Raw genomic sequence first — 27196 nt, 5'->3', positions numbered from 1 at the left:
ATTTGGGTGAGTGGTGAAAAGATTAATCACGAGAGACTTGTGTGAATATTGGAAAAAAAGTATTCATACAAACAGATCACAATAATTTCTCTATTGGAAACACAACTTTAATATAGAAGGAAAGCACATACACTAACAATATGAGGTTATTATGAGGATACTGTATAGTATGCACGACAGAGGGAGTATCGACTGACACACAGTGAAGGTTGATGCAACTGTGTACTGTCCGAGTACATACTTTGCAGTATCCTCGAACCAGGTAATAACGTATAATTATAATTATTATACATCTTTTCCCTCTAAAGATACATCATAGAAATGCTGCAATTTATGGCGTTACAGTGACAGATGTATTATAATAATTGCATATATTGTATGATGGGTTATCAAAATATGACTTATTTTAATAATAGATATACCTGTTATATACATAGAAGAATGTGCTAATAAAGCAACTACAGCCACTTCAGTTGAAATTAATTGAGAACACATGACCCATTACCATCCCTGCTATTCCAGTGGAGCCTACCACCCCTGCTATTCCAGTGGAGCCTACCACCCCTGCTATTCCAGTGGGACCTACCACCCCTGCTATTGCAGTGGAACCTACCACCCCTGTTATTCCAGGGGAACCTATCACCCTTTCTATTCCAGTGGGACCTACCACGCCTGCTATTGCAGTGGAACCAACCACCCCTGCTATTCCAGTGGAACATATCACCCTTTCTATTCCAGTGGGACCTACTACCCCTGCTATTCCAGTGAGACTTACCACCCCTGCTATTTCAGTGAGAGCTACCACCCCTGCTATTCCAGTGGGACCTACCACCCCTACTATTCCAGTGGAACCTACCACCCCTGTTATTCCAGGGGAACCTATCACCCTTTCTATTCCAGTGGGACCTACCACCCCTGCTATTGCAGTGGAACCTACCACCCCTGTTATTCCAGGGGAACCTATCACCCTTTCTATTCCAGTGGGACCTACCACGCCTGCTATTGCAGTGGAACCAACCACCCCTGCTATTCCAGTGGAACATATCACCCTTTCTATTCCAGTGGGACCTACTACCCCTGCTATTTCAGTGAGACCTACCACCCCTGCTATTTCAGTGAGAGCTACCACCCCTGCTATTCCAGTGGGACCTACCACCCCTACTATTCCAGTGGGACCTACCACGCCTGCTATTGCAGTGGAACCAACCACCCCTGCTATTCCAGTGGAACATATCACCCCTTCTATTCCAGTGGGACCTACCACGCCTGCTATTGCAGTGGAACCAACCACCCCTGCTATTCCAGTGGAACATATCACCCTTTCTATTCCAGTGGGACCTACTACCCCTGCTATTTCAGTGAGACCTACCACCCCTGCTATTTCAGTGAGAGCTACCACCCCTGCTATTCCAGTGGGACCTACCACCCCTACTATTCCAGTGGGACCTACCACCCCTGCTATTGCAGTGGAACCTACCAACCCTGTGATTCCAGTGAAACCTATCACCCTTTCTATTCCAGTGGGACCTACCACCCCTGCTATTCCAGTGGAACATATCACCCTTTCTATTCCAGTGGGACCTACTACCTCTGCTATTTCAGTGGGACCTACACCCCTGCTATAACCCTGCTGGACCTACACCCCTGCTATAACCCTGCTTGACCTACATCCCTGCTATAACCCTGCTGGACCTACACCCCTGCTATAACCCTGCTGGACCTACACCCCTGCTATAACCCTGCTTGACCTACACCCCTGCTATAACCCTGCTTGACCTACACCCCTGCTATAACCCTGCTGGACCTACACCCCTGCTATAACCCTGCTGGACCTACACCCCTGCTATAACCCTGCTGGACCTACACCCCTGCTATAACCCTGCTGGACCTACACCCCTGCTATAACCCTGCTGGACCTACACCCCTGCTATAACCCTGCTTGACCTACACCCCTGCTATAACCCTGCTGGACCTACACCCCTGCTATAACCCTGCTGGACCTACACCCCTGCTATAACCCTGCTTGACCTACACCCCTGCTATAACCCTGCTGGACCTACACCCCTGCTATAACCCTGCTGGACCTACACCCCTGCTATAACCCTGCTGGACCTACACCCCTGCTATAACCCTGTTTGACCTACACCCCTGCTATAACCCTGCTTGACCTACACCCCTGCTATAACCCTGCTGGATCTACACCCCTGCTATAACCCTGCTGGACCCACACCCCTGCTATAACCCTGCTGGACCTACACCCCTGCTATAACCCTGCTGGACCTACACCCCTGCTATAACCCTGCTGGACCTACACCCCTGCTATAACCCTGTTTGACCTACACCCCTGCTATAACCCTGCTTGACCTACACCCCTGCTATAACCCTGCTGGACCTACACCCCTGCTATAACCCTGCTGGACCCACACCCCTGCTATAACCCTGCTGGACCTACACCCCTGCTATAACCCTGCTGGACCTACACCCCTGATATAACCCTGCTGGACCTACACCCCAGCTATAACCCTGCTTGACCTACACCCCTGCTATAACCCTGCTTGACCTACAACCCTGCTATAACCCTGCTTGACCTACACCCCTGCTATAACCCTGCTTGACCTACACCCCTGCTATAACCCTGCTTGACCTTCACCCCTGCTATAAACCTGCTGGACCTACACCCCTGCTATAAACCTGCTGGACCTACACCCCTGCTATAACCCTGCTGGACCTACACCCCTGCTATAACCCTGCTTGACCTACACCCCTGCTATAACCCTGCTGGACCTACACCCCTGCTATAACCCTGCTGGACCTACACCCCTGCTATAACCCTGCTGGACCTACACCCCTGCTATAACCCTGCTGGACCTACACCCCTGCTATAACCCTGCTGGACCTACACCCCTGCTATAACCCTGCTGGACCTACACCACTGCTATAACCCTGCTTGACCTACACCACTGCTATAACCCTGCTGGACCTACACCCCTGCTATAACCCTGCTGGACCTACACCCCTGCTATAACCCTGCTGGACCTACACCCCTGCTATAACCCTGCTGGACCTACACCCCTGCTATAACCCTGCTGGACCTACACCCCTGCTATAACCCTGCTGGACCTACACCCCTGCTATAACCCTGCTGGACCTACACCCCTGCTATAACCCTGCTGGACCTACACCCCTGCTATAACCCTGCTGGACCTACACCCCTGCTATAACCCTGCTGGACCTACACCCCTGCTATAACCCTGCTGGACCTACACCCCTGCTATAACCCTGCTGGACCTACACCCCTGCTATAACCCTGCTGGACCTACACCCCTGCTATAACCCTGCTGGACCTACACCCCAGCTATAACCCTGCTGGACCTACACCCCAGCTATAACCCTGCTTGACCTACAACCCTGCTATAACCCTGCTTGACCTACAACCCTGCTATAACCCTGCTTGACCTACACCCCTGCTATAAACCTGCTGGACCTACACCCCTGCTATAACCCTGCTTGACCTACACCCCTGCTATAACCCTGCTTGACCTACACCCCTGCTATAACCCTGCTGGACCTACACCCCTGCTATAACCCTGCTGGACCTACACCCCTGCTATAACCCTGCTGGACCTACACCCCTGCTATAACCCTGCTGGACCTACACCCCTGCTATAACCCTGCTTGACCTACACCCCTGCTATAACCCTGCTGGACCTACACCCCTGCTATAACCCTGCTGGACCTACACCCCTGCTATAACCCTGCTGGACCTACACCCCTGCTATAACCCTGCTGGACCTACACCCCTGCTATAACCCTGCTGGACCTACACCCCTGCTATAACCCTGCTGGACCTACACCCCTGCTATAACCCTGCTTGACCTACACCCCTGCTATAACCCTGCTGGACCTACACCCCTGCTATAACCCTGCTGGACCTACACCCCTGCTATAACCCTGCTGGACCTACACCCCTGCTATAACCCTGCTGGACCTACACCCCTGCTATAACCCTGCTTGACCTACACCCCTGCTATAACCCTGCTGGACCTACACCCCTGCTATAACCCTGCTGGACCTACACCCCTGCTATAACCCTGTTTGACCTACACCCCTGCTATAACCCTGCTTGACCTACACCCCTGCTATAACTCTGCTGGACCTACACCCCTGCTATAACCCTGCTGGACCCACACCCCTGCTATAACCCTGCTGGACCTACACCCCTGCTATAACCCTGCTGGACCTACACCCCTGATATAACCCTGCTGGACCTACACCCCAGCTATAACCCTGCTTGACCTACACCCCTGCTTGACCTACACCCCTGCTATTACCCTGCTTGACCTACAACCCTGCTATAACCCTGCTTGACCTCCACCCCTGCTATAACCCTGCTTGACCTCCACCCCTGCTATAAACCTGCTGGACCTACACCCCTGATATAACCCTGCTGGACCTACACCCCTGCTATAACCCTGCTTGACCTACACCCCTGCTATAACCCTGCTGGACCTACACCCCTGCTATAACCCTGCTGGTCCTACACCCCTGCTATAACCCTGCTGGACCTACACCCCTGCTATAACCCTGCTGGACCTACACCCCTGCTATAACCCTGCTTGACCTACACCCCTGCTATAACCCTGCTGGACCTACACCCCTGCTATAACCCTGCTGGACCTACACCCCTGCTATAACCCTGCTGGACCTACACCCCTGCTATAACCCTGCTGGACCTACACCCCTGCTATAACCCTGCTTGACCTACACCCCTGCTATAACCCTGCTGGACCTACACCCCTGCTATAACCCTGCTGGACCTACACCCCTGCTATAACCCTGCTGGACCTACACCCCTGCTATAACCCTGCTGGACCTACACCCCTGCTATAACCCTGCTTGACCTACACCCCTGCTATAACCCTGCTGGACCTACACCCCTGCTATAACCCTGCTGGACCTACACCCCTGCTATAACCCTGCTGGACCTACACCCCTGCTATAACCCTGCTGGACCTACACCCCTGCTATAACCCTGCTGGACCTACACCCCTGCTATAACCCTGCTGGACCTACACCCCTGCTATAACCCTGCTTGACCTACACCCCTGCTATAACCCTGCTGGACCTACACCCCTGCTATAACCCTGCTGGACCTACACCCCTGCTATAACCCTGCTGGACCTACACCCCTGCTATAACCCTGCTTGACCTACACCCCTGCTATAACCCTGCTGGACCTACACCCCTGCTATAACCCTGCTGGACCTACACCCCTGCTATAACCCTGCTGGACCTACACCCCTGCTATAACCCTGTTTGACCTACACCCCTGCTATAACCCTGCTTGACCTACACCCCTGCTATAACTCTGCTGGACCTACACCCCTGCTATAACCCTGCTGGACCCACACCCCTGCTATAACCCTGCTGGACCTACACCCGTGCTATAACCCTGCTGGACCTACACCCCTGATATAACCCTGCTGGACCTACACCCCAGCTATAACCCTGCTTGACCTACACCCCTGCTTGACCTACACCCCTGCTATAACCCTGCTTGACCTACAACCCTGCTATAACCCTGGTTGACCTACACCCCTGCTATAACCCTGCTTGACCTTCACCCCTGCTATAAACCTGCTGGACCTACACCCCTGATATAACCCTGCTGGACCTACACCCCTGCTATAACCCTGCTTGACCTACACCCCTGCTATAACCCTGCTGGACCTACACCCCTGCTATAACCCTGCTGGACCTACACCCCTGCTATAACCCTGCTGGACCTACACCCCTGCTATAACCCTGCTGGACCTACACCCTTGCTATAACCCTGCTTGACCTACACCCCTGCTATAACCCTGCTGGACCTACACCCCTGCTATAACCCTGCTGGACCTACACCCCTGCTATAACCCTGCTGGACCTACACCCCTGCTATAACCCTGCTGGACCTACACCCCTGCTATAACCCTGCTTGACCTACACCCCTGCTATAACCCTGCTGGACCTACACCCCTGCTATAACCCTGCTGGACCTACACCCCTGCTATAACCCTGCTGGACCTACACCCCCTGCTGGACCTACACCCCTGTTATAACCCTGCTGGACCTACACCCCTGCTATAACCCTGCTGGACCTACACCCCTGCTATAACCCTGTTGGACCTACAACCCTGCTATAAGCCTGCTTGACCTACAGCCCTGCTGCTCAAATGAGACAGACCTCCAGGCAGGATACCAGTTTTTCCACAATATTGCCATTGACCCTTGAGGCGTCAGGGACGGGCAGCATTTCATACTGTGTGTATTTTGACTCTATTGAAAGAGTCAATTTGCTCCAATGAAATGAAATAAAATGTATCTTAAAGAATACTAATCTACCGTAGTAATGTCCCATTACCTCATTTCAAACATGCATTAGGTGTACTACTGTAAAATACTTTATTTTAGCTGGAATTAATTTTCGCTGAAAAGATTTTTTGTGTGTTTTGTATGGAATTTATTTTCACTGATTCCTGATGATTTCAGTGCAAAATACAAGAAAAATTTTTTATTCGCTGGATTTTATTTTCACTGAATTATCCCTTCAGCGAAAATATAGAAAATAAATTCCAAGCGAAAATAAAGTAATTTACAGTATTATAGGAATACCCATTCATGAAATGTTGCAATATTCAGTTAGCAGACAGTGTTAACCAAAATACATGCAGTTGATTAAAGGGGAACTGATACTATAAATAAGGGTCAAGATGGTCACCGTATTAGTATGCTAATCCGAACCAAGCCGCTAACATTGTGGCAGGAGCTCCGTGAAATGTGCCATTTACGATGTTTGGAGATCAAGCTGTGGTTCCAAATACATATCCACGGGGGCATGAATATGTACGCTAGCGATTAAACTCGTCTGATTGGACTTTTGATGTATAAATGTTGTTATTTTCAGTCGAAACATGTCGCGACCAATGAAAATCACGAGTTTAAAATGGTGGCTAATGTATGCAAAATTCCTGTCAATCACAGTTTGAGTAAACTGAAATGTAAATCCCCTAGATGTTTGTTCAATCTACAAAGCTTGTTGGTTTACAAACAGCATTATCATTACGTAGTTTGTCTATGTCTAACCATCGGTAACACTGGGACATGACGATGTAAGACAGTAAACAATGTCAATAACGTTAGGTGCAATAAATTAAATGTAGAAGTAGAAATCCTTCGCATGGTTTTAATTTCGGACCCACAATCTTACGAATTTTACCGTAGTCATTGACGCCTATTCAAGACTACGATGTTTATTGTGGTTAGCGTGAATGGGTAAAGCTTCGCTTCGACAATTAGCTGTTATCACCGTAAAAATGTTAAATTAGTCTTCAAATGGCAAATCTCCTCCGTTATGGTAATTTGAACACGTTGGCATCACCGAGTATTACTTTTTGTACTTTATTAAAAATCACTATCGAGTTATAATAATAATTTTGAAATGTAGCATGGTCGGATTGCGCTACCGTGATTATTTGCTACTAAGCAATGCAGTGTTTGTTTTTTAAAAACTTTTTTTAGGAACTCCAGAACGATGTTGGTTACTACTATGTGGACATTTTTCTTTTGATCGTACGACAAAGACTTGTGTTTTCTAAGGGATGAAACTTTTTGTATAACTTTTTGGACAGTCTGGAAAAAGGAAGGAGTACAGTGAATAAGTGTCTGTCTGCAATGAGCTGCAAATGGTAGTTGAGTAATACTGGTAGGTGTGCAGGAAATAACCGTTCTGTTAGAGCATGGTTAGAGGTTCCAAGTTTCGGATATCAACAAGACATTGGCCTGACTGCTTCGTATGGTGTTACCCTTTGTTTTATTTTTCGCGAAATACTTCGACAGCTCAAAGCCACAAAATCAAATGTTTCCACAGCACACACCACATAGTACAAGAAGTAAATACGCCATGCTTGAAAAGCATGAACAACCAGGTCTTGGCATAAGAAAATAAATCAGTTTTTGTTTCTGTATTTGACTGTCGGACGAAACAGCACCCAAACAACACGTCACAGGCAGTTCCAATTCATATCTTTTACAATAGATCGTTTTCGTTCATGCGTAGCATATACATACGAGATACAAGCCGGTATCACCCGTGTACATTTTGATTTTCCACACGAGTGTCGTAAACAGGTTACAAGATAAGCCTGTGATGTCGCAGCGACTTTTCTTCACTAATGATTTTGATAACCTGTACTTATAATATACAGTTTTCAGACTTGTTATATTAGCAGTCTGGAGGAGCAGTATGTATACAGAATATGCACAGGAAGTTTTGTTCTCAGGTTTACTGTATACGAGATCAGTACCGTCAATAGACCAACGCAACGGAAACAGACAAATAAACTTGTCGGCGGATTTTCTTTGCGACCGTTTAGCAACAATCTGGTCGTGTGTATCCGGTGGACTGCCGCCTTTTCTTGTTGGTCATCATCAACTTGAATTAGTTCCGCGTCATATTTTTCCGACGATGTATAAATTACCAAGCACGTGATGTTTCAAATCATGGCACATGAAGACTGCTCTGTATTTGTTTGAAATTCAATTGCTATGTTAAACAACCAAATTGTAATCTGTTCTTAGGATGTTTATATCAGTTGTTGTTTTGTGGGATTAGCGGTACAGGGGGAAAGATAAGCATTCATTTACTCAGTGGACAGAGGCAGAGTTAATTTCCCATGAGCACTTGGTGCAATCCAAGGAATTGAGCGGTTCCCCTTTAAGGAAGCATTTATAAAGATCCTTACCATCCTCCATGTCCTGTTTTTCCCTCCCTTCAACTGGTAGACTTGCAGCCATTGACGAGTCATCAGCCACAATGGTCACCTGTAAAATTACACACAGTATTCACACCCATACATGTACATACTAATTTTACTCCATACATTCGTAAAGGGCAAATCCACGCAAACAACACAATGCTTCCAGATAAAAGAACTCTTCAAATGTAGGAGAATGCAATTTACAGATGAAATTTAATTCATAGATGAAATCATTTTTTAAAATAGCAGCTATGGTTTCATAAATTACCCACAATGCTTTGCTTGAGAATCAAGATGGTGGACAACATAACACTTATGAATAGTTGAATGAATACCCAGGGAATGAAAAAGTAAACTATAAATTGCATTTTTCTACATTTATGAAGGTTTTTCATCTCAGAGTATTGTTTTTTGCCAGACTTTTCCGGTTGTAACGTCAGCAAAATTTTCTTTGAAACATTTGACATGTTAATATGTGTAATAAATGCAGCTACTGTATTGAAAAAATTTTCCATCATGTCTTCAAATGTCACACAGAATGTTTAATGATTGAATTTAGGTCATCATACAAAATCAATACTCTATGTGAAGCAGTTTTCATTAACTTAAGAGAATAAGTTGTTTCCTATATGATCCATTAGATCCCTCCTTTTTTGAATTTACAGGACTTGCTAAAACTAATGTTACCACAAAATACTCAAAATAAGTTACATAAAATATTAATTTTGGCAATGTTTGACATTAAAAAAAAAACTTGCTCAGACAATGTTATTGCACAACATAGTAATGTCTCCAATTCAGTTACGGACAAATATAGACAGGCTTGTTATAATGGAAAATGCGCTAAATGAAATGAAAACCCAGTGAATATGTAAAATTGAGCATAGAACACATTATCTAAATGATAAAACCGTGAATTTAAAACCCACTAAATATGCCTGAAATGGTAAATCAGCGAAATTTAAACCCAGTGATAATTAGTCATTTTACAATATGTGACAAGCTGATAGATGACTAGTAAATTTCAAATACCTGTTCACACTGTCCGTAGAGATCCACCACAGCAAAGGAACCAAAAGGGATATTTTTGGCAGCCATACCCTGATCAACGTCATTCACATAATAATGTAATGAGTGGTCATTGTCCAGCATAATACCAACTTTATGACCTATCTGTAAAGTATCTAAATTTGGACCAAACTTCTCTTTCACCTGTGAGATACCGGTAAATAAACTATTTATAGTATGACACATTATTGTACATCGAATACTGAAAATAATAGAATTTAATTTTACAATGAAATGTAATACCAAGCAGCCTCTCGGCTAAGATAGCTCCGCTGTTAGCAATGCACATTTCAATTACAGAACTGAAGATATCATTAGGAAATGAACAAATCAGAGAGAGGTCTAGAGGTACCTATTTGTATATTATCAAAGCAATTGGACTTGCGGTTTTTAACAAGAAGTCGAAAATGTCACTTTTAAAAATATTCATCAAAATTAGGGAATTGAAGATACCATCACAAAATGAACAAATCTGAGACATGTCCTCTCTAAAGTGCATGCATATAAACCAAATTTACATTTGTTGTATGGTGAATCATTCAAATATTACTTAAAAATGAGGACAAAATAGGTACATGTATAATACGGTAATCACGTTATTAAGAGAATACTAAAAAGTATGCATTCAGGCAGCACAGAGTCGCCACGCATCAGTCAATATGATCACCATACTACCTTTGTACAAACTTTGCAATATCTTCGTAATAACCCTTATATCTAACTCCAGCATCAGTAGAAATTAGCTTCCAATGAAAACCTGTACAGATGTCGTCCTTATTTAGAAAACGTGTGTCACTTTAAAATAGTTTTGAAGATGAGGCAAGACATTGTTTTTTATAAAAACAGCAATCTCTGACAACCGCAACAACTCAATTCAATCTCTAATATTGTTATCAATGAGAAATGGCAGCACCAAAAATGTGACCTTGCTTTGATTTATTTGACATTAAAATACAAATAATAATGGTTGATGATGTATGATTTTTGAAAACAAAAATACAAATTATCGTTTGTCGTAACGCTACCTTGACACCATTGTGGAAGACTGAGTCACTCTGGACAACCCAACAACATCGCTTTATAGTACTGGCAGTGGGTGGAAAATTGAGTTTCTCTGGTGAGAAGCCAAGAACTCCAATCTGTAGTGATGATGTCCACCTGGAGTTCAAACGATCAATTCTGATCTGAAAAATAGAAATATAATGGCTGGATGGTTATCCATTCACATCAGGTAGCCAATGAGAGACAATCTTGTTTAACTCACTCAGCAAGCACACAAAGACTTAACAACATATCCAACTTAAAACTGATCAGATCAAAATTGTTTTAGTTACTGTCAGCTGATAGAGATTTGCTGTAGAGTTGAAAATAGCATTTTGCACCAAAAATATACACTGAAATTAGAAAATTAAACTTGTTATGAAACGAATATATCTGTTTGAGGTGCACCCAAGGCGTCTGCATATAAAATATCAAAGCAATTAATTGGGCTAGCCATTTTAGAAAAGTCGAAAATAGCATATTTCACCAAAAATGACAAAAATATTCATTAAAAATAGGGAATTGAAGGCATTGTCACAAAATGAACAAATCTGACCAAGATCACTCAAAATATAATATCAATTTGAAAGCCAAGTTGACATAAAAGCTAAAAAATTGTGTTTACAATGGGAACAACAAAAATTCCTACATTTTCCCCATTATTTACCTTTCCTTTCATTCACATTACAGCCAAGGTAAATACAGTGACACTCAGTGTCTAGGACCTAAATAGAGTAATATTGACAAACCTGAAATCGTTGCATTATTGGTAGAGGTTTACTGCTAACAACCACACCTTGGTTATAACTAGCAGTACGACATGCTGTTAGGTTACCATTGCATAATTGAATATTCTTGCCATGGTTCTCTTGAAATTCTATACATACAGGTTCCTGTACACTCTCCATGTGACCATTTATTTCCTATAACACAATGACATGTTTATTCATGATTGCATACACAAGTTAACTAGACCTTATAAGCTCTGTGTTTAAACATAAAATATTGTTATAACTATGTGTGTATGTGGTGGGGGTCCCACCCTACAATAATACCGGTATATCCATAGCAACCAACTTTAAATGGTTGCTATACTACTGATACATCTTAAATACCAAAAACAACATATGAAATGGGTCAAGAGTAAAACTATTCAGGCAGCACTAATTTCCTGCCTACCTCTGCCTAAACAGATGGTCTACCCAGACTTGCTGGTTTCGACAAGCGATGACACCCAATCTGAAAAATCCACACTTGCAGTAAAGATGGACATGTAATGCTACTCAATCGTATTGAATCTCTAAAACCATAATATATTACACAATCTTGACTTTAGTAAAAATTTTAATAGCGATAAAAATTGTAATTGCAAGAAAATACTTGATGGGCACAACAACTTTACCTCAATCTAGGAAAGAAAGATAAATTGTAACCACTGAGCATCAAAAATTCATTGAACAATTTAAATCAACTGACTTCACTAAAACAGATGGACTCATCTTTATATGAAAGACAACATAACTTTATTTGTACCTCTATTTCGTCTGATAAATCGGAAGCTATTGAGGGTGCTCTTGATGAATCTGGATATTCAACCGCTGAGCTTGTGATCGTAACACCTTCTGTTGTACCGTATAGATCTATTATAGCATAGGAACCCTGAAAACAAAATATACACAATATACAACTGATGGAGATTCGGATTTCTCTGAAAATAATCAATATGCACAATATCATATGAATGGCTGCAGTACATTTCATTGATTCTTACCTTTGGTATGTTAGAAGCTGCAATACCTTTATCTTCACCATTGATAACAACATGCATGGTGTCATCAGAGCAACGTTTGACACCAACAGTATTACCGATCTATGGAAGAAAGGTAGACAACAAAAAATGTCAGAATACAATAACAATAACAATACAATGTATTAAGCTGATTCCACTGTCACTATATAAAATGAGTTGAAGATGTATGTCATATCAGTGGTTTGTAATGATGACATAAACCAATATGCATTTTATGATGGTTAACAGGATCTAACTAACCTTTTCACCACCAGTTCCCTCAATTCATCACAAATCCATAAAATAGTCCCGTTTTTAGTCTGCACTATCCTTCAGAAAATTGGGACAAAAATAGCTGAATTTATCAAAATTTTGTCTGTTGGCTCCAAAATTGAAAAATACAAAAAAAAAGTGCAGACAAATTTGGGCGCGAAAGTCTGGTGGTGAAAAGGTTGACCCATATTAACTAACCTCCAGCCTATCCAAGGTAGTTGCATAATTCTCTTTCAATGAGACACCATTTTCTAGTACTTCAGATCCTTGCATGAGCCATGTATTCCTATTGGTCCTCAGTTCACTGGCTGCAGGAGGTAGACTGTTCACTGGAAGTGCTTCTGATGGTACAAATGTTGTGAGGCCAATCTGTAGTGACCCAGACCATCTCTTACTTACTTGTTCAACTTTAACCTGAAATGAAATATAATACCTTATCACAAGAGAATGTAAGGCAGCCATATTGGAAACACAGTAAGCATGTCTAAGCCGAAACATGTAAACTACAATCCTGTCTAAACCTAACTCTTTGTAAACCTAACCCTGTGCAATGAGCAAAATGGATACCTGTCTAAACCCAACAATGAGCAAACTGGAAACCTGTCTAAACCTAACTCTGTGCAAACTGAAAACCTGCCTAAACCCAACAATGAGCAAACTGGAAACCTGTCTAAACCCAACCCTGTGTAAATTGAGAACCTGACTAAATCTAACCCTCTGTAAACTAGAAACCTGTCTAAACTTAACCCTATGTAAAATGGAAACCTTCCTAAACCAAACCCTGTGTAAATTGAGAACCTGTCTAAATCTAACCCTCTGTAAACTGGAAACCTGTCTAAACTCAACCCTATGTAAACTGGAAACCTGTCTAAACTCAACCCTGTGTAAACTGGAAACCTGTCTAAACCTTACCCTGTGTAAACTGGGAACCTATCTAAACCCAACCCTATGCAAACTGGAAACCTGTCTAAACCCAACCCTGTGTAAACTGGAAACCTGTCTAAACCTAACCCTGTGTAAACTGGGAACCTGTCTAAACCCAACCCTATGCAAACTGGAAACCTGTCTGAACACTTTGTATAAAACAAATAAGAAATGGCATCAGAAGACAATAGATCAACATCCTACCACATGGAGAAAAGTGTCATCAAACAGGAAGTGACAACACAATGTCATTTGTCAACATCTCAGATGAGTTGAATCACATACAAGGCAGAATTTAATATGTGGAAAAAACTGTCAACAGAAAAACTGCTCTCTGATTGGTCTGACTGGTGGGTATAGCGATTGGGTAGCCAATCAGACAAAATCTTGTACGTGGTTTGGCATTGACCTAACATCTCACCTACCTCAAATAATTCTCCTGTTTTCAATGGTCTTGAGCTGAATATAATACCATGATTAAAACTACGTATTCTATATGCTGAGCATCCGCTGCTACGAATGGAAATATTTTTACCACAATACTGATGGAACTTGTGGAGAATTCCTACAAAATATATGTGAATTGAAGATAAATATAATAATTAAAGCAGATTATTAGACATCATCGAAAATGATTTATCATATGTAATCTTTGAATATGATCAGCAAGGCATGTCTGATATAGAGGTGGGAACTTGCATGGAGGTCAATCCATAAGTCATTTCTGGACGCAGTCTGAACGGGGAATAACAATTTCAGGTAGCATTTTTGGCTATTAATGTCTCAATAAATTACCACATGCAGGCAAAAGATACACAACATGCATGCAGCATTCGGAGTAAAAAATGTATTACAGTATTAACAACAAATTCATTGTTAGTTTGTCTGAACTTGCATGTTGTGATACTCTTTACTGCATCCACATGAATAGCTTTCCTTATGATAATGAGAACTTACATACGGTGAAAAATGGTCATCGCACAGTGAATGTTTGAATTTCGTCACTGTCGTGTAACAAAACATTGTATGTTACATGCGTTGTATATATTGCTATGGATTCCATATCAAATACAAGGCTGGGCCAAGATCATTCAACAGAAGATTACTCTAGATGTGACACAAAGATGAGAAAATGTTGATTACTCACCCGATGAGACACTTGGTATTGGATGTTCTATTAACAGTGCATTGCTACTGTTGGAGAGAGTGTGATTGTCTCTAATTGTTGACTGGACAATAGTTGCTTGAGAACATTGTCCGTACAGATCAATAACAGCATACACATCTAGAAATAAACAAATAAACACCCACCAAGTAAGTCAAGGATGGGTCTTGTACATTGTCATATTATACTGTAAAACCATTTTTTTTCCACTGGCATTTAATTTCACTATTTTGATATTCATTGGGTTTAAAGGGTGGTGGTCGACGCGCAGCACGTGTTCGAATTTCTTGTAAACAAACAATGTATTTTACAGGCGTTGTGTATATATCGAGTCCCATATCGAACAGAACATGGTGTGATGACCACCGGACTTTATTTAGCAGATTTCACTTATCAGCAAAAAGAGAGAAATTAAAACAGTACTTCGTGCATATTTGTAAATATGAACCTTTTTCATTTATGTCCACTTTTTGTTTGTCCAAAATCAACCACAATTATTTACAAGGCATAACATTCACAGAGAGCATTGTCTAGACTATTGACTTGAATGTCTAGATACTCTTCAAAAAATCAAATATTTCTTTCATAATTTCAAGGACAAGTCTTGGATTATAAGATGCACTATGAGAGGTTGACCTTTTTACCATCTGACATCCTTGTCCAATTTTTTCTGCACTTTTTCTTATATTCTACAATATATTTGGAAATGACCCCTAATATTTTCAGTTTTTACGAAAACAATTTGGCTATTTTTGTCCCAATCTTCTGAAGAAAAGTGTCGACTATAAACAGGACTATTTTGTGAATTTGTGATAAAAAGAGGGAACTGGTGAAAAGGTTAAATTGACTTGTTCCTACTGTTCTTAATCACAATTCAAAAGAATTTTTATTCCAGGGTATGTTTTCAGGTACATGTAACGTGTACATTTTACTTTCCCAGTAAATTCTTGGTTGTAGCAAAGAATAATCAGTTTATTCATCAGCGCGAATATAAATGTAACATTTTAATGGTTACTGATAATTAAAATGTCACAGTTTTATTTTTCTTGCTACAGCAACCTTGATTTCTGAAATTCAAACATGTGAAAATGAACATTGCCAATCCATGTATGATTTCTTACTTTCTGCGATATCCGTACAAGCTACTCCCATGTCTACACCATCCACAAAGTAGTGTAATGATCCATCCAGTGCTCTCATCATACCGATACGGGAATTTACACTAATGGTGTCCAAATCCAGTAAGTATCCATTCTTTACAGTAGTGCCATCTTGCATCACAGCTGAGCCACTGCCAATGCAATACAACAGGTGTTAAAATAAATATGTTTTTGAAATCATGAAAATTGAGAAATGTGACACAACATTGATGATATTGGTAATGTGAAATCCTGCGGTTCAAAATATGTGAAGACAGAGATACAAAAAAACAATATTTTCCCTCTAAGCTTCAGTTGCACACAGCTTGCTTTATAGTGACCTCTTTAAATTGTGTAGCAAAATGTCATCATCTGAGCAACTTTTTTTCAGTTACTGACCGTGAAATCTTATTTAAAGCGGGGGTAGGTGTCACATGCGCATGCGTCAGATGGCCATAGTGTGTCATTGTTTACAAACAAGCATCTACCCATGAGCCTTTGCGTTTTTAGCGTGTGTTGTTATCGTCGCTTGAGACTCAATTCCCGTGCGTGCGCAGGTGAGGACCCTCCTGCTTTAACTTGACTTTATCAGTGACAAATTTACTAATTACTGTGCACATGTGACCACTGCTTGAGTTATTAATTAGTTTTTAATTGAACAAAACCAGACAAGTAATTCAAAAGTCATGCGAACCCACACACACAAACTAAAATGAGTCAAATTACTAGTCCTAATTTTCAGTTTCTGAGATTAACCTTTTCACCACCAGTTCCCTCTTTGCATCACAAATTCACAAAATAGTACCGTTTATAGTCTGCACTTTCCTTTAGAAGAACAAAAATAGCCAAATATTTTGAGTAAAAAATGAAAATTCACTTAAATTTTGTCTGTTGGCTCCAAAATTACGATTCATTTCCAAAAATATTGAAGAATATGAGAAAAATGTGCAGAAAAAATTCGGGCAAGAAAGTCTGGTGGTGAAAAGGTTAAATCTCAAATCAGTTGGTTCAGACTCACCTTAGCATCCATGTGTTGTAATCAATGTCTGTCATTGTACTCGGGAAATCTAAGTCTGTTGGATGAATCGCTGTTACACCTAAACACGAAACAACAAAGTCAAATGTTATTGCAGCAACACTGAGGTCGAAGGTGAGAGGTCAAATGCGACTGCAGTTAGATAAAAGGATACAGTACTGATAGAGTTCAAATACCATACAAGTAGGGGGCCTCCTCTGCAGTGCAAACAACCACAAAGTAACATCCCATAATTGCCACTGTTTATCTTGTTTCGTGCGAATAATTCAAGCAAAATATTGATGGACTCATAACATATTTAATACTGTTAATATAGTTAACAGTAAGTTTATTGATGCTTTTGCCAAGGAGACATTTGCAACATTGATTTAGACTAAACCATACATAGGGGTGGAAGGAACACAATAAGGGTGAAGTCATCACCTGCTTCAATTGACCCTGACCATCTATCCACCATTTTTTCAATGACTACTTCAAACAGTTCCCCTGTGCGTAGTGTTCTGTTGCTCATCACAATGGCATCATTGAATTCCCCCGTAGCATTTGGCCGACACGCAGTCAGGCCATTGTTCGTTATCATAGCATTAGCACCGTGTAAGTGATGGAAGCGTAAATCGTTCGTCTGTTCATCTTGGGTCAATGTAATGTTACTGGTTCTCCTCATGCTTCGAACAGAATTGGGATTGTTGTCCATTTGTTGTACAGGATCTAGCAAGAGAACATAGAACAACATGCTTTTTATGAAAAGAAACAAAAACAAGATATACAGGACTCAACATTAACAGCAGCCAAAGACGGAATAACTACAACTCTTCTCCTTGGGTTACCATTTACCAAAATCAGTGGTCAAAATAAACTATGAGAAATTCACAAAATACAAGTACTTTTTTTTCTAAAATAAGCCAATTTGTCTTCAAATTATGGATGTTGAACACAAATAAGGCCAAATGACATAGATATATTTCTATTGACTTTTTTTCTGCATAGCTGTAAGTACCTACTAAACCTGATAGACCCAATGTTAATATGGAACTTCAAGCTCTCAAGACAAGTACCGTAGCCCAGCAAACTTCCAAAATTATAATTTTAATTCTAAGCCCAAACATATTTGGAGAAATATAATAATTTCTACATACCGCTAGAATCAATAATAGATGCTTCAGCAGCTTGTCCATAAAGATCTATGACTGCATAGAGTACATCGGGTATGTTGTAAGCCGCAGTTCCTTGATCAATACCATTGACGTAGAAATGTAACGTGCCATTCTCTTTTCTCATTACCCCAACACAATCTCCAACCTATCACAATAAACCATATGACATGTTAGTATATTGTAGTCTTCTTTTACAAAATATATCATATATTTTTTAAGACTTGTAGGCAATGGAAAATTATGTTCATTTGATCCAAAGTTAAGAAGGAATACATAAAATTGTGTAAAATCTTGCATCACAACTTTGGTGGAGAAAATTATGATGTAGAAATATCAATCTGGTGAGGGGGTTTCTGTCGCATACGACTTATTTACTACTTCCGTGTCACTGAGAATGTTCTAGAACCGTACTGTGTCTGGGTGGAATATTCTAGATTTTTTTTTAGAGAATGGTTGAATAGGTAATAGAACACTGTAGGAGGCAATAGAAGGTAATGGAACATTCTAGAAATTGGTAGTAAATTCCAGACTCATTATGTATGCTGATGTAATGGTCTATTTATAGACAGTGTGGGTATATATAGGGGAGTTGTTGAGCACTGAGTTCAGATCGGAGATCTCGTTGAATTGTATTGGAGTTTAAGTATCTAGTTATTGGAGGTTTGGAGTTTTACCGCATTATTGTACTTGATGTTTGCAGAGTATAATAATACCACTACCAGTTGAAACCTCATCTGTCGGTTCCGTGTTCGTATTTTATCATCGCTGCCAGGGAAGTCTTTCTGTTACTGTTGCCATTTTGGTATTTGAACCATCACACCTGTACTATACCAATTACGGTAATATTACGTTGCGTGTGACAGTTTAAAAAAATGGTCAGAAACTTGTGAGATGATTGTATTAAAATTGGTTTAATTTAATGCAAATACCAAATGAGATAACATGAAGAGTTGAAAAAATGTTTTAGAATGTCGTCATTTCTTCAAACTAGTAACGATGTGTTAAAGTTGGTAATTTTGTACTTACACCAAGTCTATCCAAGTTTTGTCCATATTCATCTATGACTGTTGTACCATTATGCATTATACCATTACCTGTCATCATCCAGGTACCACTACGTATGTTTGTCATTGTAGACGGAAACTCTAAGAAATACAGGAATGTACAATGATGTTGAAGTATAGAGGACTTTCTACATGTAATAACAAGTTTGTGGATTAGGAATTGGGTTAACATGGGTAAACATAGATAATGGGTTCACAGGTATTCGATTAAAGTAAGTATTGTTAATTTAATATAGGTGTTGGGTTAACATAGGTATTGGGTTAACAAACATGTTGGGTTAATGTACATGTATGGTTAATGTAGGTTTAAGATAATGTAGGTATCCAGTTAACCAATTCGTTAAATTCAAGTAAGGGTCGGATTAATGTGGGTATTGTATTAACAAGTGTTATTGCGTTAACGAAGGTGTTGGGTTAATGTAGGTGTCAAGCTAACAGCGGTGCTGGGATAACAGAGGTGTTGGGTATATATTACCTATTTCCCTCGGTGAGTGTGTAGTAACACCGATTTCGATAGACCCCGCCCATTTGTCAACAATTTCATCCAGACGCACTTCAAATACTTCATTATTTCTCAATGGTCTATTGGTAAGTATGACACCATTGTTGAAATCATCCATTGCACTGATAAGAAAAATACAAAAACATTTCTGGTCAGAAAATATTTCTAATTTAATACACATTGGAAGCCATACAAATGTTACAGGCAGTATACATTGTACTAGCTCTATGGAACCTACCCGTTATTATTATTATTATTATTATTATTATTATTATTATTATTATTATTATTATTATTATAATAATAATAATAAGGCCACACTGATTTAATTTTATTGATTTTTAGACATCCTCTGGAGACTCCAAAACTAATGCGAGAGAGAGAAAAAAAAAAATCCTGCCAAAAAAAAAAAAATCCTGCTAAATCCACAGGACTCTCCCTGGCCGATGTCAATTGCGTACCAGTCAACAACAATCCCCCAGTTTTTAATCTGAACTTTTATGCTCACGTATTTTGGTGGCGTAGTCGCCATGTTGGAATTCCCGGCAACGCAATACGTATGTGCAGAAGATCATTTACAACAAAATTGGCACGTTTGGAGGTAGTCCAAAACAAGTTTTACAACAAGCCAGCGCTTTGCGACAATATGAGTCGGCAAGTTCCGGACAGAAAACAGATCTGTGGAGAGTCGTCGTTGGAGATTTTTTTTTTTTTTGGAAAACAGGCGAAAACTAATGCGCGCACGGATGTCATCCATAACCTTTATTATAACCGTAAAGAAGTTACAATTCTTTTTTGGTTTGTAAATAATAAAGTATTTTTTTTTTTTTTTATATAGTGTATATAAACATCAACTTAACTACTAGTTAGTGCTAGTCTTTTAGTAAAAGCATTGTTTAAAGGGGAACTAAATAGAGCCTATTTTGGTGTTTGTATTTATCAAGTTATGTATATTGATTATAAATTTGAAAAAAAAAATAAAAAAAATGATTATCTTCAGAGTTATGATGATTTAAATATGAGAAACCATAAACCTGCGAAGGACTTCCGTTTGCGCCATCTTGCCATAAAACAACGCCCTCATGAGGTATAAACAGGTAAGGCAACAAAGCATGATGACGAAATAGTATCCGATTAAATATAAGCAACTTAGGGAGCCATAGCTGGCTAGACTGGTGAATTGACTTCTAGTCTAGGTTGTTTCGACTTTTACGTTAATGTTATTCACAAGCGTATCAACATACAAACATTATAGATGTCTCGATTGATCGAGACAGGCATTTTGTTTTGTTTTTTGTCTAACTGTCTAATAAATGCTGTTTCCAGTACTGCACTGTTCGGCGTGCAAATTATTCAAAGTATGGATGCTGGAGTATGCAATCTTGAGTTCGTAGGGTGGTGGTGGAAACATTTTCGTCCATGTATTCATGGGGCTGCACTGGCAGTGTCACAGGAACACCAAGCAGATTGTTCACAGACTTCTGTGCAATCGGGAAAATAATACTTATTTTTGAAAAAATATGCGTCATTGATTTGAACGATACTTACAATGAAGAAACAAACATGTTCATAAAAAACACACACATTTTATTACATTACGATTTACATACCGTCTGAATTCACGGTGAAATAATGGGTAGGGTCTGTGAGGAAACAGTGGACGAAGGCATTTATCATTATTTTCGTTTTGGTATGTTTTCGATCGTACGCAAACTCTCGACGCAAAACAATTTTCCACCATGAGGTTTTTCAGCACGATTTGACCTGGAACAACTTCCTTTGACATAACAGGTCATGTCTTTCATTAACCAATCAAAATGATGTGTCGTAATGATGAAATTTTCCGATTATTGACGATGATTTTTTAGCGCAATGCGGAAGTGAATTACCGCAATGTTAAAATGCGATCTGTAGCACTGATTGCAACGAAAAAACGATGATTTTTTTCCCTAAAAACTGGCAATTCGCAATTTCCGAAATATAAACGACGGTTAATAGTAACCGTGGGTAAACTGAGTGTGGAGGAAGAATTTAAACACCTTTCTCGGTCGCCAACATGTCTCATCGTTCAAACCCTAGGCCTTTCATGTTAGTCTCAAAGTAAACCATCCCCAAAAACCAGGTACACGCCTTGACGATCACATTTTTGGCTTTTTGAAGGCTACTACTCAAAGAAATATGGATTATTCCAGAATTGCAACATCGATGTTCATCCTGAGTAAATGCAGAATAGAAACGATGCGAATCACGTTGTGTGCGTTCGCCATGCACTCTGAACTTGAAATTAATGCGAGTTTTCTCCCCAGGGTTTTCTCATAAAACTAATAGCATGAACCAAACTAACATGCCAATCACGATTATTATGAAATGAAACACACCTTTTACACGCATATTTTAAAGAATATCGTCGACGCCCAGTAAAAACACACTGGGCTTATAATTGTGAATGCCCTCAACTCGATAAATACCAAGTAAAAACCGAGGGATGGGCTTCATACCCGGGGAAGTACGGTACTTTAACGCAATTGGGCTTTCACTCTCAGAATACTGTGGTTCAAACGCATAAGGCTCTAACCCAAGTTTTAAAAAGCACATTGTGCATATAAAAGTTGAGTTTATACTAATAGTACTCAATGCTTGGCAGCATGAACGGCTATGTACAATGGCGTATACGAATGCGATCAGATACTAAAACGTCATAGCTTTAAAAAGTACCCGGATGTTAAATATGTTCGTTCCTTAATTATTCCCCTCCATGAATGGCCTCCATGGCAAGCACTTCAAATGCCTATCCAAGCTACAGTTATAATTAAAACAAAATTAAACCACTGCAATATTATTTCGAATACAGTTTAGAATATACACAACTATAAATTAAGGCCGCATTTAGGTTCGCTTTAAGTATCTGATAACATGTCTACGCAGAGATGGCTCTGTCGTGTTTAACATCATTTTGAATTTGTCTATGTAATTCTGTGTTGAGAAATTATTGTACATTCTGATAAATTGTTCACAAATTCCCTATCTTTCATTTGTATTTATTTGACAGTGTATTATGAAATGTATTTTGTCTTCTGTTGTTTTACATATTTTGCAAATTCTTTCATCAGCTGATGTTTTAGGACGTGTATGTCTCTCAACTTCAATTTCTAGGCTATGGCAGCTTAATCTTAGTTAGACTAGTGTTTTAATATCTTGATATGTTTATGTAGGGTGGACATTTAATTGTATATACTAATTTACTCTCGACTATTTTCTGTTCCCAAACAAAATGCACACAAACTGCAAATTTTTGTATGAGCATACACTTGATATATTTCTATAGGCATGTGCAAAAACAGCAGGATACATAGAACAAATAATGGTATCCCATATTGACTGCCACATTATAAGTGTGCTCTCCAAAAACAAATCACAGAAAAGAATGAAACATCCTTAATGTATATTTTACCATGCTGTCAACAATGCAGATAGCCTATCATCCACAAGATTTGTCTCTTAACAATCCCAGAAATTGACCAGTCCCTCTTTAACAAACATGTCAGATCCATGAAACCAAGATTTGTTCATGTTTAGCATGGTGACCAGCCACTGCCCACCATCAGCTACCAATCCCTATCAAACCACCCACTCTATGTAGATGAATTACCCTCACCATGAAGCATAGCATATGTGAACTAAATCTAAATGTTTATTGAAGACTCAAGGATGCTTACTGCGGCCATGAATACGTTAATACCTGTGGCTAGTAATATGGTCAGCTGATTGGTTGACCTAAACAGCTGTGTTGCATGCTATTTTGCTTTCAGGAAGTCAGTAAGATCATTATCTTCTCCAAAAAAAATTCCCAGCTACAGTAACACTTGAGATGAAGACTGGCACACTAGCATACAATAGATGGTAATAAACAATACATACTGTGGTCGGAGTGCTGTTTTCCCATTGTTGATAACCATAGCGTGTGCACCACAGTTACTATGAAATAAAATTCTCTCATTTTGCTCTCCATTAGCATCTTGAAAAAAAAAAGAGAAAAAAATCAGACAAGTCATTGAAAATGAAACAGTCCCCGTTAAATTTTTGAAAGTTCTCTTTGTGCTCGTCATATTAAAGCGAAGGGGTTGTTGCGAACGTGTCCTTGAAACTTGAGTTCCAAGTGGCGTATACAACAGATTGCTTATTTACATCAAAACACGTGTTCTGTGTAGTAGTAATATGGCCAAAAATAAAATAAACGTTATTCGTCCATCTTTGATCTGATTATGAAACACACTGATATGTATGATGCATGTGCCAAATACGAATGAAAATGGTACATAAATTGTGGAAATATAGTAGTAAGGCCAAAAAGTCAGATGGCTGTCAATCAGCCATCCTTGACCAGATTTTGAAACAAATTGTCATGGACATGCATCCTAACATGTATAAAGTACATGTATGTGCCAAATTTGAATGAAAACTGACAGAGCACGTCCAAAATACCACATAAAAAACAAAAACAAGATGCCAGCCAGTCGACCATCTTTTATCCAATTGCGAAATAAATCGTCATGGACATGTATCCTAACATGTATCATTTATGTACCAAGTTTGAATGACAACTGACAAAGCTTGTCCAAAATACAACATTTTCGAAAAACAAGATGGCTGCCAGTCGGCCAATTTGAATCGAATCGCTAAACCACTGCATTGGCATATGTCCCACATAAGGTTCTAGGCACATGCAAAGAATGAACGGAATCGGTCCACAGGATTCTGAAATATGACTCTGGACAGACTGACAGACGAACGGAAGGACAGACGGACAGACTCAGGAACTCACGGACGGTCGGGGACATGTATCCTAACATGTATGATCTATGTACTAAATTTGAATGAAAACTGACAAAGCATGTCCAAAATACAACATTTTCGAAAAACAAGATGGCTGCCAGTCGGCCATCTTTGATCCAATTGTGAAATAAATCGTCATGGCCATGTATACTAACATGTATAATCTATGTACCAAGTTTGAATGAAAACTGACAAAGCATGTCCAAAATACAACATTTTCAAAAAACAAGATGGCTGCCAGTCGGCCATTTTGAATCAAATCGCTAAACCACTGCATGTGCATATGTCCCACATAAAGTACTAGGCACATGCAAAGAATGAACAAAATCGGTCAAGGGATTCTGAGATATGACTCCGGACGGACGCACGAACACACAGACGCACAGACGCACGGACACACAGACGCACCGACGGACGGAGATCGAATTATAAGTCCCTGTTTTCGAACTTCGTCCGAACGGGGACTAAAAACTGATAATTTACTTTAAGATTTACTTTACTCTGACTGAACCAGTATTTTCAGATCACCAGTATCAGTAAGAAACCTTCCATACACAATTTCTCACTGAATACAGATATCTGTAAGAATCAACAACCCTTTTATGCAGTACAGTAGTGCTAGTACTGTCTAAGTTATTTAGGAATTCAAGTCTATGACTTTTCAGTCATTTCTCTCTTGCAGTCTAAATGCAAATAACTAGACTTGACTAAATCTACAAACGTTCTCAGGCAGGCAAAATGGTGGACGAGATCTCACTGAGAGTGAATGAGCCACAAGACTTGTTTTTGCCGCTCAAATGAATGTTCCATTCTCTCTGGTCATCACATCCACCCTTCCATATACCATGGTTAGATAAGATCAGGAGAATAGGGGACGCAATGGACAGAGAATGGAAAACTATTTGGAGTTTACGTTGAAGGTCAGAACAGGTCAATTTTGGCATCAAGTAATTACAATGATTCTAATTATACAGTCCAAATTATGTACATAAGAAAATGCCCATCTATTATTGATAGTAGCACCATAGACATTAGGCAAAATGTATCAAAATTTTGAGTACACAAACATAAGTTAAAGTCACATGGTAACCAAAACAAAACATGATATGGTGTGACAACTGTATCCAGTGCTCTCCCTGAACCTTTTTTTTGCAACATTTTACAGTAAAATTAGACAATCTGAAAAACATTCAATTTATTTTTATGCATTCTGTTTTCAATTCCATGTGATCCAAGGAGTTTTTTGTAGATGCAATCTCAATATTTCACAGTGGCAAAGTTGCTGATGAGAACACTGAATGTTTCACTTAAAAAAAACATTCTGATGTAACCAAATAAAGAACTCAGACACTCCTACTAAGATCTGAAGTGTAGGAAGTACCGGTGGATAGCTCACCTTCATTGTACTCAGAATTCCCAGAATTCAAACCAAAAAATGATCTCCTCTCAAGTCTTTCATAGATCGGTGAAAGTGTGTCTCTATCTGTAATTGTAACTTTTACTGTCATCCCGTACAAATCAACCACACCATATACAGTCTGTGGTGTTCGTGACGACGCCACGCCTTGGTCTAGACCGTTAATGTAGTAGTGTAACGTGCCGTTGGCTTTCCTGACAAGACCAACGTAATCTCCTTCCTGTGCATGCGGAGAGAAATATACCAAAAATATGCTCAGTTAGTTTAAATCCATATAATGGAAAGGTCAGATGACAGTCACTTGAAGAAGATTGTTGGAAATTATACATCCACTATCAATAAATGTTTTTTCATTGTCCCAGGCTCTTGAAAACAGACATACCTATCACAGAAATTAACAACAGAGAACAAGAAAATAACATTCATCTTCATTTAAAACTCCATAAATATAAACACAAGTCATACCGTCAATTCATCCAAGTTGAATTCACCGTACTCTCTTCTCGTTCCCTTCCCATTGGTCAGAATCCCACATCCACTCATCATAATTGTACCTGAAAATATCACAAATTGATGAAATCATTGCAACTACGCACCAGCCAATGTAAGCACGACAGGAAGAATTTCCCCACTATAGTAAAAGCAGAGGAAGGGGAGATGCAATATATACAAAGTTCAAGTACCCCATATTAATGCCTTGATCATGAAATATGAATAGTTTTGTCAGCTTTAAAAATTCATGTAACAATTGTGATTCTATTTCCCTGATACCTAAGTAATAATATATTGATTTGAGATGTGGGCAATACTATTGAAGACAGGAATTGTGGAGGGTTGGGTAAGGCTCACATTGACTGATACATACCATGAAGACGAACAATGTTCCCAAAAACTATACTTGATCCAATAAATATATTTTGAGTACAGCTAGAGTAAGTCTAGTTTAAGAATAGTTGACAACAGATACCCCCAAAAAGGAGGTGTGACACTGTT

General features: G+C 40.0%; 1 protein-coding gene across 1 annotated transcript in view; it reads right to left on the bottom strand.

The window, feature by feature from the left end:
• LOC100370895 (neuralized-like protein 4) overlaps positions 1-27196 on the bottom strand; it is a 53483-nt gene that overhangs the window by 11247 nt on the left and 15040 nt on the right. The window contains exons 6-23 of the mRNA XM_085490480.1: positions 26669-26757; positions 26183-26423; positions 23872-23968; positions 19927-20075; positions 19414-19532; positions 18370-18532; positions 17657-17941; positions 17216-17294; positions 16180-16349; positions 15041-15178; positions 14319-14458; positions 13168-13383; positions 12679-12777; positions 12441-12566; positions 11657-11830; positions 10892-11050; positions 9831-10010; positions 8784-8862 (exon numbers count right to left, since the gene is read on the bottom strand). Of these exons, the coding sequence (XP_085346606.1) occupies positions 8784-8862; positions 9831-10010; positions 10892-11050; positions 11657-11830; positions 12441-12566; positions 12679-12777; positions 13168-13383; positions 14319-14458; positions 15041-15178; positions 16180-16349; positions 17216-17294; positions 17657-17941; positions 18370-18532; positions 19414-19532; positions 19927-20075; positions 23872-23968; positions 26183-26423; positions 26669-26757 (2703 nt within the window). The remainder of the gene's footprint in view (positions 1-8783; positions 8863-9830; positions 10011-10891; positions 11051-11656; positions 11831-12440; positions 12567-12678; positions 12778-13167; positions 13384-14318; positions 14459-15040; positions 15179-16179; positions 16350-17215; positions 17295-17656; positions 17942-18369; positions 18533-19413; positions 19533-19926; positions 20076-23871; positions 23969-26182; positions 26424-26668; positions 26758-27196) is intronic.

This window comes from Saccoglossus kowalevskii, chromosome 15, assembly GCF_978046115.1.
Source record: "Saccoglossus kowalevskii chromosome 15, keSacKowa6.1, whole genome shotgun sequence".
Lineage (NCBI taxonomy): Eukaryota > Metazoa > Hemichordata > Enteropneusta > Harrimaniidae > Saccoglossus > Saccoglossus kowalevskii.
The sequence above is the reverse complement of the archived record's forward strand: the minus strand, read 5'-3'. Positions and strand labels throughout refer to the sequence as shown.